Genomic DNA, 17,246 nt, shown 5'->3' on the forward strand with positions numbered 1-17,246 from the left:
AGTCTTTACCCTTGGACTGTTTAATGATGTCAGCCAATGGTTCGCCAAACAGTCTATCTCTAGATAAAGGCAGGCTGGTTAAACATTTTTTGGAACCAGCATCTGCTTTCCAGTCCTTTAACCACAAGGCTCTGCGCAAAACTACCGAATTGGCGGACGCCATTGAGGTGCGGCTGGTAGATTCTAGGACCGCATTGATAGCGTAAGACGCAAACGCGGACATCTGCGAGGTAAGGGACGCCACTTGCGGCCCCGCTGGATGTAAGATAGCATCCACTTTTGCTAAACCAGCTGAAATAGCTTGGAGTGCCCATACGGCTGCGAATGCTGGAGCAAACGACGCGCCGATAGCTTCATAGACAGATTTTAACCAGAGGTCCATCTGTCTGTCATTGGCATCCTTAAGTGAAGCGCCATCCTCCACTGCAACTATGGATCTAGCTGCAAGTTTGGAAATCGGGGGGTCAACTTTTGGACACTGGGTCCAGCGCTTGACCACATCAGGGGGGAAAGGAAAACGTGTATCCTTAGAACGTTTAGCGAAACGCCTTTCTGGATGAGCGTCGTGTTTCTGGATTGACTCTCTGAAGTCAGAGTGATCCAAGAAAGCACTTAATTTACGCTTGGGATAGAGGAAACGAAACTTCTCCTGCTCTGCAGCTGCCTCCTCTGCTGAAGGGGCTGGGGGAGAAATATCTAACAGTCTATTGATGGCTGAGATAAGATCGTTTACCATGGCGTCCCCATCCGGGGTATCCAGATTGAGAGGGGTTCCAGGATAAGACTCCTGATCACTCTCATCAGACGCATCACAGGGAGACTGATTGCGCTGAGACCCTGAGCAGTGTGATGACGTTGAGGGTCTTTCCCAGCGAGCTCGCTTAGGGTGGCTGGGGCTATCATCTGAGTCATAATACTCAGCCTGTGAAGCCGGGGACCCCCTTGCAGTCTGGATTAAATCCAACTGAGGGGGATTAGAGGACAGAGACCTCGCCGTGTCCATAGACTGAGCCCCAGGCATGGATTGCAAAGTTTCAAGGATTTTTGCCATAGTCACAGACATATTATCAGCAAAAACTGCAAAGTCTGTCCCTGACACCGGGGCAGGACTTACAGGCGTCTCAGCCTGGGTCACTATCTCTCCTGACTCCGGCTGGCGAAGCAGCACCGGGTCTGAGCATTGCACACAATGGGGGTCCTTGGAGCCTGCTGGTAGAGCAGCCCCACATGCAGCACACGCAGTGTACACAGCCCTAGCCTTGGCAGCCTTGCGTTTTGTGGATGACATGTTGCTGCCTCCTCAGAGCGATCTGGGTATACAGCCAGGAAGCGACCTCACAGTGCAAGCAATAAGGTATATATATATATATATATATATATGTGTCCAGTGACACAGTACACTAATACACACTGAGGCACTAGAGGGGCCAGCTGAAAAGCCGCTTACCGCCCGCTTAAGAGCGGGTGTGTGAACTCCAAAGCCCCCTAGTCCAGGTCTCCCAGAGCCTTGCGTCCTTCCTCCAGCCAGACATGCATGTAATGGCTGCCGGCGTCCTGAGAGAGGAGGGGGGGCGGGCCCTGGGCGTTCCTGGCTAAGAGCGGGAAGCCTGCTTCCCTCTGTGCCTAGTGAGAGGGCTGGAGCATGTAAATCAGGCTCCAGCCCTCGTCGCTGCCGTGAAACAGCGTCTCTCCCCTACCCTGATTGACAGGGTGGGGGCGGGAACGAATCGGAGCTGCCGGCGTCCTAGGCCGCAAAAGCCGGGGACTAGATTTATAAACGCCACCGCCGTAAAAGCGCGGTCGGCGTGTCCCCGGCGAACTAAAAGTCACAGCAGCGCCGCCGGTCCAGCGGGGGTCGGCGCTGCGTTCCCACACACAGAATAAAGTCCCCCAGTTAAACTGTAGGAACACTAGCTCTAGCGTTACTGTCCCCGGCGCACTACAACACCCAGCCAGCCCGGAGTGTGTCTGTGCCTGCCGGGGACACAGAGTACCTGTATGATGCAGGGCCATGTCCCTGATGGTACTCCTGCTCGGCATCCACCAGGTTCTATGGGTCTGTGGATGGAGCCCGGCGTCAGAGCTTTGAGGCCGGCAGGATCCCACTTCCACAGAGCCCTACAAGGGGATGTGGAAGGAAAACAGCATGTGGGGCTCCAGCCTCTGTACCAGCAATAGGTACCTCAACCTTACAACACCATCAACGGGTGAGAAGGGAGCATGCTGGGGGCCCTATATGGGCCCTCTTTTCTTCCATCCGAAATAGTCAGCAGCTACTGCTGACTAAAAACTGTGGAGCTATGCATGGAATGTCTGACCTCCTTCGCACAAAGCTTGAAAACTGGAGTACCCGTGATACCACGGGGGGGTATAGCCTGAAGGGGAGGGGCCTTGCACTTTTTAGTGTAGTGCTTTGTGTGGCCTCCGGAGGGCAGTAGCTATACCCCAATCGTCTGGGTCTCCCAATAGAGCGCTGAAGAAAGGGGCTTTGCATGACAGCGCTGCTAGCTCAGACACTCTCCGAAGTGAAGTGACTGCTACTAGGAAAACCACTTTCTGCGAAAGGCGTGAGAGAGAAATATCCCTCATTGGCTCGAACGGTGGTTTCTGAAGAGCCATCAGCACCCTGTTCAGATCCCAGGGTTCTAACGGACGCTTGTAAGGAGGGACGATGTGACAAACCCCCTGCAGGAACGTGCGCACCTGTGGAAGTCTGGCCAGGCGCTTCTGAAAAAACACAGAGAGCGCAGAGACTTGTCCCTTAAGGGAGCCGAGCGACAAACCCTTTTCCAATCCGGATTGAAGGAAGGACAGAAAAGTGGGCAAGGTAAATGGCCAGGGAGAAAAACCCTGAGCAGAGCACCACGACAGGAATATCTTCCACGTCCTATGGTAGATCTTGGCGGACGTTGACTTCCTAGCCTGTCTCATAGTGGCAATGACCTCTTGAGATAACCCTGAAGACGCTAGGATCCAGGACTCAATGGCCACACAGTCAGGTTGAGGGCCGCAAAATTCAGATGGAAAAACGGCCCTTGAGACAGCAAGTCTGGTCGATCTGGTAGTGCCCACGGTTGGCCGACCGTGAGATGCCACAGATCCGGGTACCACGACCTCCTCGGCCAGTCTGGAGCGACGAGGATGGCGCGGCAGCAGTCGGTCCTGATCTTGCGTAACACTCTGGGCAACAGTGCCAGAGGGGGAAACACATAAGGGAGTTGAAACTGCGACCAATCCTGAACTAAGGCGTCTGCCGCCAGAGCTCTGTGATCTTGAGACCGTGCCATGAATGTCGGGACCTTGTTGTTGTGCCGGGACGCCATTAGGTCGACGTCCGGCATGCCCCAGCGGCAACAGATCTCCTGAAACACGTCCGGGTGAAGGGACCATTCCCCTGCGTCCATGCCCTGGCGACTGAGATAATCTGCTTCCCAGTTTTCTACGCCCGGGATGTGAACTGCGGATATGGTGGAGGCTGTGGCTTCCACCCACAGCAGAATCCGCCGGACTTCCTGGAAGGCTTGCCGACTGCGTGTGCCGCCTTGGTGGTTGATGTATGCCACCGCTGTGGAGTTGTCCGACTGAATTCGGATCTGTTTGCCTTCCAGCCACGGCTGGAACGCCTTTAGGGCAAGATACACTGCCCGTATCTCCAGAACATTGATCTGAAGGGAGGACTCTGTCTGAGTCCAAGTCCCCTGAGCCCTGTGGTGGAGAAAGACCGCTCCCCACCCTGACAGGCTCGCGTCCGTCGTGACCACCGCCCAGGATGGGGGCAGGAAGGATTTCCCCTTCGACAGAGAAGTGGGGAGAAGCCACCACTGAAGGGAAGCTTTGGCTGCCCGAGAAAGGGAGACGTTCCTGTCGAGGGATGTCGACTTCCTGTCCCATTTGCGGAGAATGTCCCATTGAAGTGGGCGCAGGTGAAACTGCGCAAAAGGAACTGCCTCCATTGCTGCTACCATCTTCCCTAGGAAGTGCATGAGGCGCCTCAAGGGGTGTGACTGGCCTTGAAGGAGAGATTGCACCCCAGTCTGTAGTGAACGCTGTTTGTTCAGCGGAAGCTTCACTATCGCTGAGAGAGTATGAAACTCCATGCCAAGATATGTCAGTGATTGGGCCGGTGTCAGATTTGACTTTGGAAAGTTGATAATCCACCAGAAACTCTGGAGAGTCTCCAGAGCAATGTTCAGGCTGTGTTGGCATGCCCCTTGAGAGGGTGCCTTGACAAGCAGATCGTCTAAGTAAGGGATCACCGAGTGTCCCTGAGAATGTAGGATTGCCACCACTGTTGCCATAACCTTGGTGAAGACCCGTGGGGCTGTCGCCAGGCCAAAAGGCAGTGCCACGAACTGAAGGTGTTCGTCCCCTATGGCGAAACGCAGGAAGCGCTGATGCTCTGGTGCAATCGGTACGTGGAGATAAGCATCTTTGATGTCGATTGATGCTAGGAAATCTCCTTGGGACATTGAGGCGATGACGGAGCGGAGGGATTCCATCCGGAACCGCCTGGTTTTCACATGCTTGTTGAGCAGTTTTAGGTCCAGAACAGGACGGAAGGATCCGTCCTTTTTTGGCACCACAAACAGGTTGGAGTAAAAACCGTGACCCCGTTGCTGAAGAGGAACAGGGATCACCACTTCCTCCGCCTTCAGAGTGCCCACCGCCTGCAGAAGAGCATCGGCTCTTTCGGGGGGCGGAGATGTTCTGAAGAAACGAGTCGGAGGACGAGAGCTGAACTCTATCCTGTAACCGTGAGACAGAATGTCTCTCACCCATCGGTCTTTTACCTGTGGCAGCCAGGCGTCGCAAAAGCGGGAGAGCCTGCCACCGACCGAGGATGCGGTTTGAGGAGGCCGAAAGTCATGAGGTGGCCGCTTTGGGAGCGGTTCCTCCGGCGGTCTTTTTAGGACGTGACTTAGACCGCCATGAATCGGAGTTCCTCTGATCTTTCTGAGGCCTTTTGGATGAGGAGAATTGAGACCTGCCCGCGGTCCGAAAGGACCGAAACCTCGATTGTACCTTCCGTGGTTGAGGTCTGTTTGGTCTGGACTGGGGTAAGGATGAGTCCTTTCCCTTGGATTGTTTAATGATTTCATCCAATCGCTCACCAAACAAGCGGTCGCCAGACAATGGCAAACCGGTTAAGAACTTTTTGGAAGCAGAATCTGCCTTCCATTCACGTAGCCACATGGCCCTGCGGACTACCACAGAATTGGCGGATGCTACCGCCGTACGGCTCGCAGAGTCCAGGATAGCATTAATGGCGTAGGACGCAAACGCCGACGCCTGAGTGGTTAAGGACACCACTTGCGGGGCAGATGTACGTGTTACTGCATTAATCTGCGCCTGACAAGCTGAGATAGCTTGGAGTGCCCATACGGCAGCGAATGCTGGAGCAAACGACGCGCCGATAGCTTCATAGATGGATTTCAACCATAGTTCCATCTGTCTGTCAGTGGCATCTTTGAGTGAAGCCCCATCTTCCACTGCAACTATGGATCTAGCCGCCAGTCTGGAGATTGGAGGATCCACCTTAGGACACTGAGTCCAGCCCTTGACAACATCAGGGGGGAAGGGATAACGTGTGTCCTTAAGGCGCTTGGAAAAGCGCTTATCTGGACAGTCTCGGTTTTTCTGGACTGCCTCTCTGAAGTCAGAGTGATCCAGAAACGTACTCAATGTACGCTTGGGAAACCTGAAACGGAATTTCTCCTGAGAAGCCGACTCCTCAATTGGAGGAGCTGGGGGAGAAATATCCAACACCTGATTGATGGTCGCTATAAGGTCATTCACTACTGCGTCACCTTCAGGTGTATCTAGGTTGAGAGCGGCCTCAGGATCAGAGTCCTGATCTGATACCTCCGCTTCATCCTCCAGAGAGTCCTCCTGCTGCGACCCTGAGCAGTGTGATGAGGTGGAGGGAATTTCCCAGCGCGCCCGCTTAAGCGGTCTGGGACTGCGGTCCGTGTCAGAGACCTCACCCTGGGATCTATGGGTCACCCCAGGGGCACTTTGCTGTTCCAATTGAGGGGGACCAGGGGTCAAAGACTGAACAGTGCCCGGGACCTGAGTCACCGGTCTGGACTGTAGGGCTTCTAGTATTTTAGCAGACCATTTATCCATACTCTCAGACAGTTTGTCAGCAAATACTGCAAACTCCGTCCCTGTCACCTGGATAGTGGTAGCAGGTGGATCCACCTGGGCCACCTGTAGCAGAGGCTCCGGCTGAGTAAGTGCCACAGGGGCCGAGCATTGCACACAATGAGGGTCAGTGGAACCTGCCGGTAGTATAGCCGCACATGATGTACAGGCTGCAAAGTACGCCTGTGCTTTGGCACCCTTGCTTTTTGCGGACGACATGCTGTTGTCTCCTCTGAGAACAATCCAGGAGGGTATATAGCCAAAAAACAACAGAGCGACCGTACAGTGCAAATGTATAGCATATATATATATATATATATATATATATATATATATATATATATATATATATATATATATATATATATATACACTTCGGTACTCAGTGGGGCCAGCACTTCAGGTGCTGCTTACCGACCGCTCAGAGCGGTTGTGTGATCACCAGATTCCCTGCCTGGGTCTCCCTGTTGTCTCTCCTCTCCAGCGTCTGAATCGCTGACAGGAATGGCTGCCGGCGTTCTGTGGGGAGGAGGGGACCGTGGGCGTGCCCAAGAAAAGTGCGGGAATCTAGTGCCCCAGTGTACTGAGTGAGGAGGGAGGAGGATACTAATGTATGCTCCAGCCCTCAGCGCTGACGATCTGTGCAGCGTCCCGCCCTTCCCCTGACTGGCAGGCCTGTGGGCGGGAATATACGACACTAGGCCGCAGAAGCCGGGGACTAAAGTTATAAGCGCGGCCGGCAATAAGCGCGGCCGCGCGGTAGTCCCCGGCGCACTAACACACCCAGCAGTGCTGCAATGTGTATAGCACAAGCGCTCAATGCGCGGTAGTCCCCGGCGCACTAACACACCCAGCAGTGCTGTAATGTGTATGGCACAAGCGCTCCATGCGCGGTCCCCACGGGGACACAGAGTACCTCACAGTAGCAGGGCCTTGTCCCTGACGATACCCGGCTCCTATCCAGCAGATTCCCAGGGGCTGCGGAGGGAGCACGGTCCCTGTGCCTGGAGACCGATAGGATCCCACTTCACCCAGAGCCCAGTAAGGGATGGGGAAGGAAAGAAGGGAATTTTGTTTACTTACCGTAAATTCCTTTTCTTCTAGCTCCAATTGGGAGACCCAGACAATTGGGGTGTATAGGCTATGCCTCCGGAGGCCGCACAAAGTATTACACTAAAAGTGTAAAGCCCCTCCCCTTCTGCCTATACACCCCCCGTGCTCACGGGCTCCTCAGTTTTGGTGCAAAAGCAAGAAGGAGGAAAAAGAATTATAAACTGGTTTAAAGTAACTTCAATCCGAAGGAATATCGGAGAACTGAAACCATTCAACATGAACAACATGTGTACACAAAAAACAGGGGCGGGTGCTGGGTCTCCCAATTGGAGCTAGAAGAAAAGGAATTTACGGTAAGTAAACAAAATTCCCTTCTTCTTTGTCGCTCCATTGGGAGACCCAGACAATTGGGACGTCCAAAAGCAGTCCCTGGGTGGGTAAATTAATACCTCGTGATAGAGCCGTAACACGGCCCCTTCCTACAGGTGGGCAACCGCCGCCTGAAGGACTCGTCTACCTAGGCTGGCATCCGCCGAAGCATAGGTATGCACCTGATAGTGTTTCGTGAAAGTGTGCAGGCTCGACCAGGTAGCCGCCTGACACACCTGCTGAGCCGTAGCCTGGTGCCTCAAAGCCCAGGACGCGCCCACGGCTCTGGTAGAATGGGCCTTCAGCCCTGAGGGAACCGGAAGCCCAGCCGAACGGTAAGCTTCGAGAATTGGCTCCTTGATCCACCGAGCCAGGGTTGATTTGGAAGCCTGTGACCCTTTACGCTGGCCAGCGACAAGGACAAAGAGTGCATCCGAGCGGCGCAGGGGCGCCGTACGAGAAATGTAGAGTCTGAGTGCTCTCACCAGATCTAACAAGTGCAAATCCTTTTCACATTGGTGAACTGGATGAGGACAAAAAGAAGGTAAGGAGATATCCTGATTGAGATGAAAGGGGGATACCACCTTAGGGAGAAATTCCGGAACCGGACGCAGAACCACCTTGTCCTGGTGAAACACCAGGAAAGGGGCTTTGCATGACAGCGCTGCTAGCTCAGACACTCTCCGAAGTGATGTGACTGCTACTAGGAAGACCACTTTCTGCGAAAGGCGTGAGAGAGAAATATCCCTCATTGGCTCGAATGGTGGTTTCTGAAGAACCCTCAGCACCTTGTTCAGATCCCAGGGTTCTAACGGACGCTTGTAAGAAGGAACGATGTGACAAACCCCCTGCAGGAACGTGCGTACCTGTGGAAGTCTAGCTAGGTGCTTCTGGAAAAACACAGAGAGCGCTGAGACTTGTCCCTTAAGGGAGCCGAGCGACAAACCCTTTTCCAGTCCAGATTGAAGGAAGGACAGAAAAGTGGGCAAGGCAAAAGGCCAGGGAGAAAAACCCTGAGCAGAGCACCACGACAGGAAAATTTTCCACGTCCTGTGGTAGATCTTGGCGGACGTTGGTTTCCTAGCCTGTCTCATAGTGGCAATGACCTCTTGAGATAATCCTGAAGACGCTAGGATCCAGGACTCAATGGCCACACAGTCAGGTTGAGGGCCGCAGAATTCAGATGGAAAAACGGCCCTTGAGACAGCAAGTCTGGTCGGTCTGGTAGTGCCCACGGTTGGCCGACCGTGAGATGCCACAGATCCGGGTACCACGACCTCCTCGGCCAGTCTGGAGCGACGAGGATGACGCGGCGGCAGTCGGCCCTGATCTTGCGTAACACCATGGGCAACAGTGCCAGCGGAGGAAACACATAAGGGAGCTGAAACTGCGACCAATCCTGAACTAAGGCGTCTGCCGCCATAGCTCTGGGATCTTGAGACCGTGCCATGAACGTCGGTACCTTGTTGTTGTGTCGGGACGCCATGAGGTCGACGTCCGGCACCCCCCAACGGCAACAGATCTCCTGAAACACGTCCGGGTGAAGGGACCATTCCCCTGCGTCCATGCCCTGGCGACTGAGATAATCTGCTTCCCAGTTTTCCACGCCCGGGATGTGAACTGCAGAGATGGTGGAGGCCGTGGCTTCCACCCACATCAAGATCCGCCGGACTTCCTGGAAGGCTTGCCGACTGCGCGTGCCGCCTTGGTGGTTGATGTATGCCACCGCTGTTGAATTGTCCGACTGAATTCGGATCTGCTTGCCTTCCAGCCACTGCTGGAACGCTTTCAGGGCAAGGTACACTGCCCGTATTTCCAGAACATTGATCTGAAGTGAAGACTCTTGCCGGGTCCACGTACCCTGAGCCCTGTGGTGGAGAAAAACCGCTCCCCACCCTGACAGACTCGCGTCCGTCGTGACCACCTGCCAGGATGGGGGTAGGAAGGATTTCCCCTTCGATAATGAAGTGGGAAGAAGCCACCACCGAAGTGAAGCTTTGGTCGCCTGTGAGAGAGACGTTCCTGTCGAGGGACGTCGGCTTCCTGTCCCATTTGCGAAGGATGTCCCATTGAAGAGGACGCAGGTGAAACTGCGCGAAAGGGACTGCCTCCATTGCTGCCACCATCTTCCCCAGGAAGTGCATGAGGCGCCTCAAGGGGTGTGCCTGACCTTGCAGGAGAGATTGTACCCCCTTCTGTAGCGACCGCTGCTTGATGAGCGGAAGCTTCACTATCGCTGAGAGGGTATGAAACTCCATGCCAAGATATGTCAGCGATTGTGCCGGTGTCAGACTTGACCTTGGAAAATTGATGATCCACCCGAAACTCTGGAGAGTCTCCAGGGTAGCGTCGAGGCTGTGTTGGCATGCCTCCTGAGAGGGTGCCTTGATCAGGAGATCGTCCAAGTAAGGGATCACCGAGTGACCCTGAGAGTGGAGGACCGCTACTACAGTAGCCATAACCTTGGTGAAAACCCGTGGGGCTGTTGCCAGGCCGAACGGCAGTGCCACGAACTGCAGGTGTTCGTCTCTTATGGCGAAGCGCAAGAAGCGCTGATGCTCTGGAGCAATCGGAACGTGGAGATAAGCATCTTTGATATCGATCGATGCAAGGAAATCTCCTTGGGACATTGAGGCGATGACGGAGCGGAGGGATTCCATCCGGAACCGCCTGGTCCTTACGTGTTTGTTGAGCAGTTTCAGGTCCAGGACAGGACGGAAAGACCCGTCCTTCTTTGGGACCACAAACAGGTTGGAGTAAAAACCGTGGCCCTGTTGCTGAAGAGGAACAGGGACCACCACTCCTTCTGCTTTCAGAGTGCCCAGCGCCTGCCGAAGAGCATCGGCTTGCTCGGGAGGCGGGGATGACCTGAAGAATCGAGTCGGGGGACGAGAGGTGAACTCTATCTTGTAACCGTGAGACAGAATGTCTCTCACCCAGCGGTCTTTTACCCGTGGCAGCCAGGTGTCGCAAAAGCGGGAGAGCCTGCCACCGACCGAGGATGCGGATTGAGGAGGCCGAAAGTCATGAGGAAGCCGCTTTGGTAGCGGCACCTCCGGTGGTCTTTTTAGGACGTGACTTAGACCGCCATGAATCAGAGTTCCTTTGACCTTTCTGAGACCTTTTGGACGAGGAGAATTGGGACCTGCCCGCGCCCCGAAAGGACCGAAACCTCGACTGCCCCCTCCTCTGTTGGGGTATGTTCGGTTTGGGCTGGGGTAAGGATGTATCCTTTCCCTTGGATTGTTTGATGATTTCATCCAAACGCTCGCCAAACAACCGGTCGCCAGAAATTGGCAAACTAGTTAAGCGCTTTTTGGAAGCCGAATCTGCCTTCCATTCCCGTAGCCACAAGGCCCTGCGGAGTACCACCGAATTGGCGGATGCAACCGCCGTACGGCTCGCAGAGTCCAGGACAGCATTAATAGCTTAAGACGCCATTGCCGACGTCTGAGCGGTTATGGACGCCACCTGGGGCGCGGAAGTGCGTGTGGCTGCGTCAATTTGCGCTTGACCTGCTGATATAGCCTGTAGCGCCCATACGGCTGCGAATGCTGGGGCAAAAGGAGCGCCGATAGCTTCATAGATGGATTTCAACCAGAGCTCCATCTGCCTGTCAGTGGCATCTTTGAGTGAAGCCCCATCTTCCACTGCAAGAATGGATCTAGCCGCCAGTCTAGAGATTGGAGGATCCACCTTGGGACACTGAGTCCAACCCTTGACCACGTCAGGGGGAAAGGGATAACGTGTATCCTTAAGGCGCTTAGAAAAACGCTTATCTGGACAATCATGGTGATTCTGGACTGCGTCTCTGAAGTCAGAGTGGTCCAGAAACATACTCGGTGTACGCTTGGGAAACCTGAAACGGAATTTCTCCTGCTGAGAAGCTGACTCCTCCACCGGAGGAGCTGAAGGAGAAATATCCAACATACGATTGATGGACGCAATAAGATCATTCACTATGGCGTCCCCGTCCGGAGTATCAAGATTGAGAGCGGCCTCAGGATCAGAATCCTGATCAGCTGTCTCCGCATCATCAACCAGAGATTCCCCCCGCTGAGACCCTGAACAATATGATGATGTCGAGGGAATTGCCAAGCGAGCTCGCTTAGTCGGTCTGGGACTGGGGTCTGTGTCAGAGCCCTCAGCCAGGTTTCTATGATAATCCCCGGGGGGACATTGTTGGTCCAACAGAGGGGGGCCAGGGAACAATGATTCAACAGAGTCCCTGTGCTGAGATACCGGTCTGGACTGCAAGGCTTCTAGTATCTTAGCCATAGTCTCAGAGAGTTTATCCTTAAAGACTGCAAACTCCGTCCCTGTCACCTGGACAGTGTCAGCAGGTGGAGCCCCCTGGGCCCCCCCTAGCAGAGGCTCCGGCTGAGTAAGTGCAGCAGGGGCCGAGCAATGCACACAGTGAGGGTCAGTGGAACCTGCCGGTAGCGGCGTCGTACATGCGGCGCAGGCAGCATAGTAAGCCTGTGTTTTGGCACCCCTGCCTTTTGTGGGCGCCATGCTATTGTCTTCCCTGAGTAACACAATAGGGAATATAGCCAGAAATCAACTGTGCACTATACAGTGTAAAATATATACCATAAACATATAATTACACTTCTGCACAATGGGGCTAGCACCACAGGTGCTGCTTACCACCCGCTTAAAGCGGTTGTGAGGCCACCAGAGTCCCTGCCTGGGTCTCCCAGAATTTGTCCCCCTCTGCAGCGTCCGAGGAGCTGACAGGAATGGCTGCCGGCGTCCTGAGGAGAGGAGGGAGCCGTGGGCGTGACCCAGAAAGTGCGGGAATTGGTGCCTCACAGTGCACAGTGAGGGGGGTGGAGTATGCAAAGCATGCTCCAGCCCTCACTGCTGCTCGTCTGTACAGCGTCCCGCCCTTCCCCTGCCTGTCAGGGCTGTGGGCGGGAGGAGGAAACACTAGGCCGTACAAGCCGGGGACTCAAGTAATAAGCGCGGCTGCCATAAAAGCGCGGCCGCGCGGAAGTCCCCGGCGCACTACAAGTCCCAGCCGCGCCTCAGTGTTAAAACATGGCGGCGGCGGTAGTGCGGTAGTCCCCCTACATAAACACACTCAGCGACGCTGAGTGTGTAATGGCACATTAACCCGGTCAGCGCCGCGGTCCCCGGTGCACTAGCACACCCAGCAATGCTGGAGTGTTGCTGTGCGCGGTCCCCACAGGGACACAGAGTACCTCCAAGTAGCAGGGCCATGTCCCTGAACGATACCCAGCTCCTATCCAGCAGGCTCCCAGGAGTTGTGGATGAAGCACGGTCTCAGTGCCTGGAGACCGATAGGATCCCACTTCACCCAGAGCCCTAAGAGGGATGGGGAAGGAAAACAGCATGTGGGCTCCAGCCTCCGTACCCGCAATGGATACCTCAACCTTAACAACACCGCCGACAAGAGTGGGGTGAGAAGGGAGCATGCTGGGGGCCCTATATGGGCCCACTTTTCTTCCATCCGACATAGTCAGCAGCTGCTGCTGACCCATCTATGGAGCTGTGCGTGCATGTCTGCCTCCTTCGCACAAAGCATAAAAACTGAGGAGCCCGTGGGAGCACGGGGGGTGTATAGGCAGAAGGGGAGGGGCTTTACACTTTTAGTGTAATACTTTGTGCGGCCTCCGGAGGCATAGCCTATACACCCCAATTGTCTGGGTCTCCCAATGGAGCGACAAAGAAACAGCATGTGGCTCCTGCCTGTGTACCCGCAATGGGTACCTCAACCTTAACAGCACCGCCGACACAGTGGGGTGAGAAGGGAGCATGCTGGGGGCCCTTTATGGGCCCTCTTTTCTTCCATCCGACCTAGTCAGCAGCTGCTGCTGACCAAGCTGTGGAGCTATGCGTGGATGTCAGCCTCCTTCGCACAAAGCATAAAAACTGAGGAGCCCGTGATGCACGGGGGGTGTATAGGCAGAAGGGGAGGGGCTTTACACTTTTAGTGTAATACTTTGTGTGGCCTCCGGAGGCATGAGCTATACACCCAATTGTCTGGGTCTCCCAATGGAGCGACAAAGAAAGTGCTTTGCTTTTACCTGATATTTACCCTGGCCCTCGCCCTCCCCAGCCTGAGAATATCGGGCCGCTGCTGTGTGCTTACCCGGCTGGACGGTAAAAATACGGCGGAGCACACGCTTTTTTTTTTTAATATGTACATTGGATTTCTATGTGTCTGTGCATTATATATGTATACTTCCTACACCACTGAAAATGGAGGAACTTCCTCTTCCTCTTCTAGTCACATCACGTCCTTGCAAAACACAGGGCAGTGATGTACACTATGTCCCGAAAAACGTGAAACAACGCGGGAATAACGCAGGAAAACGCAATGAAACGCACATGATTTGCTACCTGCGCTATTTCATGATTACATTGCAGTCAATGGAGTGAATAATGCAGTTACCTGCAGAAAAGAAGTGACTGCTCATTCTTTTTCTTAAGAAAATTCTTTTGGTAGATTTTCTTAAGAAAAAACGCAGTGTGCGCACAGCTATTTTTTTTCCCCATAGGTTTTTCTGGGGAATGTCTGCAGAAAGGCACAACCATTTTCTCAAATTTCTGCAGCAAAATCGCACAAAAAAAGCGGGTAAAAACGCAGTGTGCGCACAGGGCCTAATGGAGTCTTCAGACTTGGTATATTGATGACCTTTCCTTGGCAAGGACATGCCATCACTTTATTATCAGTAGGGTTATACTTCTAGGACCCCCCACAATCCTGAGACTGAAGGGGCTAAGATGTCAATGTGTAGGAAAATTAGTGGATCCGCTTCAATCTCACAATCTGCACCCCACTAGTCATGTGATGGTATATCTTTTCTATAGGCTTCACTTTATTATATGGGTTTTTCCACCAATCTAATTCTGTGCTAATATTCTCGGCACTGGTAATGACACTTTCCATTTAGGCCGGTGTGGGTGGGTTTCTAATACTAACCTTGAATCCTGTTGGGCACCAGTCTACAAACTGAATAGTGCGTTTTGTCTTAATGGTTGCGATAGCGGCGTTGACATCTTTGGGGACCACGTCCCCCCTGTATAACATGCAGCAGGCCATGTATTTGCCGTGGCGGGGGTCACACTTCACCATCTGGTTTGCAGGCTCAAAGCAGGCATTGGTTATTTCAGCCACGGACAGCTGCTCGTGGTAGGCCTTCTCTGCAGAGATGACAGGCGCGTACGTGACCAGCGGGAAATGGATACGTGGATATGGAACCAGGTTTGTCTGAAATTCGGTGAGATCCACGTTTAAGGCCCCATCAAACCTCAGCGAGGCAGTGATGGACGACACGATCTGCCCAATGAGACGGTTGAGATTTGTGTATGTTGGACGTTCAATGTCCAAGTTTCGGCGACAAATATCATAAATGGCCTCATTGTCCACCATAAAGGCACAATCTGAATGCTCCAGCGTGGTGTGTGTGGTCAGTATGGAGTTGTATGGCTCCACCACTGCTGTGGACACTTGCGGTGCTGGGTAGATTGCAAACTCAAGCTTGGACTTCTTGCCATAATCTATAGAGAGTCTCTCCATCAGAAGAGATGCAAATCCTGAGCCTGTGCCGCCTCCAAAGCTGTGGAAAATGAGGAAACCTTGTAATCCGGTGCACTGGTCAGCCTGCGAGAGAAGATAGTGCCATATTACACACAACTGTCATCACCAAAGCCTTCCATGTCCTCTATGTATAGATCAGTGCTGATCATAGGGGCCATAGAGGAGCCTCAGTCACCATCACAGCCCTGCGATCATGTAACACCAGCTTCATACAGTGCGTCCACCCATCTCCTGTATACACCGCACCTATATACAGCGTGTCCACCCATCTCCTGTATACACCGCACCTATACAGAGCGTGTCCACCCATCTCCTGTATACAGCGCACCTATATACAGTGCGTCCACCCATCTCCTGTATACACCGCACCTATATACAGTGTGTCCACCCATCTCCTGTATACACCGCACCTATATACAGTGTCCACCCATGTCCTGTATACACCGCACCTATATACAGTGTCCACCCATCTCCTGTATACAGCGCACCTATATACAGTGTCCACCCATGTCCTGTATACACCGCACCTATATACAGTGTGTCCACCCATCTCCTGTATACACCGCACCTATATACAGTGCGTCCACCCATCTCCTGTATACACTGCACCTATATACAGCGTGGCCACCCATCTACTGTATACACTGCACCTATATACAGCGTGGCCACCCATCTCCTGTATACACCGCACCTATATACAGCGTGTCCACCCATCTCCTGTATACACCGCACCTATATACAGCGTGTCCACCCATCTCCTGTATACACCGCACCTATATACAGCGTGTCCACCCATCTCCTGTATACACCGCACCTATATACAGTGCATCCACCCATCTCCTGTATACACCGCACCTATATACAGTGTGTCCACCCATATCCTGTATACACCGCACCTATATACAGCGCGTCCACCCATCTCCTGTATACACCGCACCTATATACAGCGCGTCCACCCATCTCCTGTATACACCGCACCTATATACAGCGCGTCCACCCATCTCCTGTATACACCGCACCTATATACAGCGCGTCCACCCATCTCCTGTATACACCGCACCTATATACAGCGTGTCCACCCATCTCCTGTATACACCGCACCTATATACAGCGTGTCCACCCATCTCCTGTATACACCGCACCTATATACAGCGTGTCCACCCATCTCCTGTATACACCGCACCTATATACAGCGTGTCCACCCATCTCCTGTATACACCGCACCTATATACAGCGTGTCCACCCATCTCCTGTATACACCGCACCTATATACAGCGTGTCCACACATCTCCTGTATACACCGCACCTATATACAGTGTGTCCACCCATCTCCTGTATACACCGCACCTATATACAGCGTGTCCACCCATCTCCTGTATACACCGCACCTATACACAGCGTGTCCACCCATCTCCTGTATACACCGCACCTATATACAGCGTGTCCACCCATCTCCTGTATACACCGCACCTATATACAGTGTGTCCACCCATCTCCTGTATACACCGCACCTATATACAGTGTGTCCACCCATATCCTCTATACACCGCACCTATATACAGCGTGTCCACCCATCTCCTGTATACACCGCACCTATATACAGTGTGTCCACCCATATCCTCTATATACCGCACCTATATACAGTGTGTCCACCCATCTCCTGTATACACCGCACCTATATACAGTGTGGCCACCCATCTCCTGTATACACCGCACCTATATACAGCGTGTCCACCCATCTCCTGTATACACCGCACCTATATACAGCGTGGCCACCCATCTCCTGTATACACCGCACCTATATACAGTGTGTCCACCCATATCCTGTATACACCGTGTCCACCCATATCCTGTATACACCGCACCTATATACAGTGTGTCCACCCATATCCTGTATACACCGCACCTATATACAGTGTGTCCACCCATATCCTGTATACACCACACCTATATACAGTGTGTCCACCCATCTCCTGTATACACTGCACCTATATACAGTGTGTCCACCCATGTCCTGTATACACCGCACCTATATACAGTGTGTCCACCCATCTCCTGTATACACCGCACCTATATACAGTGTGTCCACCCATATCCTGTATACACCGCA

The 17,246-nt window shown here is 53.3% G+C and overlaps 1 protein-coding gene across 1 annotated transcript in view; it reads right to left on the minus strand.

The window, feature by feature from the left end:
• Nucleotides 1-17,246, minus strand: part of LOC142280928 (tubulin alpha chain, testis-specific-like) — a 38,237-nt gene that overhangs the window by 5,629 nt on the left and 15,362 nt on the right. The window contains exon 3 of the mRNA XM_075332793.1: nucleotides 14,519-15,199. Within this exon, the coding sequence (XP_075188908.1) occupies nucleotides 14,519-15,199 (681 nt within the window). The remainder of the gene's footprint in view (nucleotides 1-14,518; nucleotides 15,200-17,246) is intronic.

The sequence above is a fragment of the Anomaloglossus baeobatrachus genome, unplaced genomic scaffold (assembly GCF_048569485.1).
Source record: "Anomaloglossus baeobatrachus isolate aAnoBae1 unplaced genomic scaffold, aAnoBae1.hap1 Scaffold_464, whole genome shotgun sequence".
Classification (NCBI taxonomy): domain Eukaryota; kingdom Metazoa; phylum Chordata; class Amphibia; order Anura; family Aromobatidae; genus Anomaloglossus; species Anomaloglossus baeobatrachus.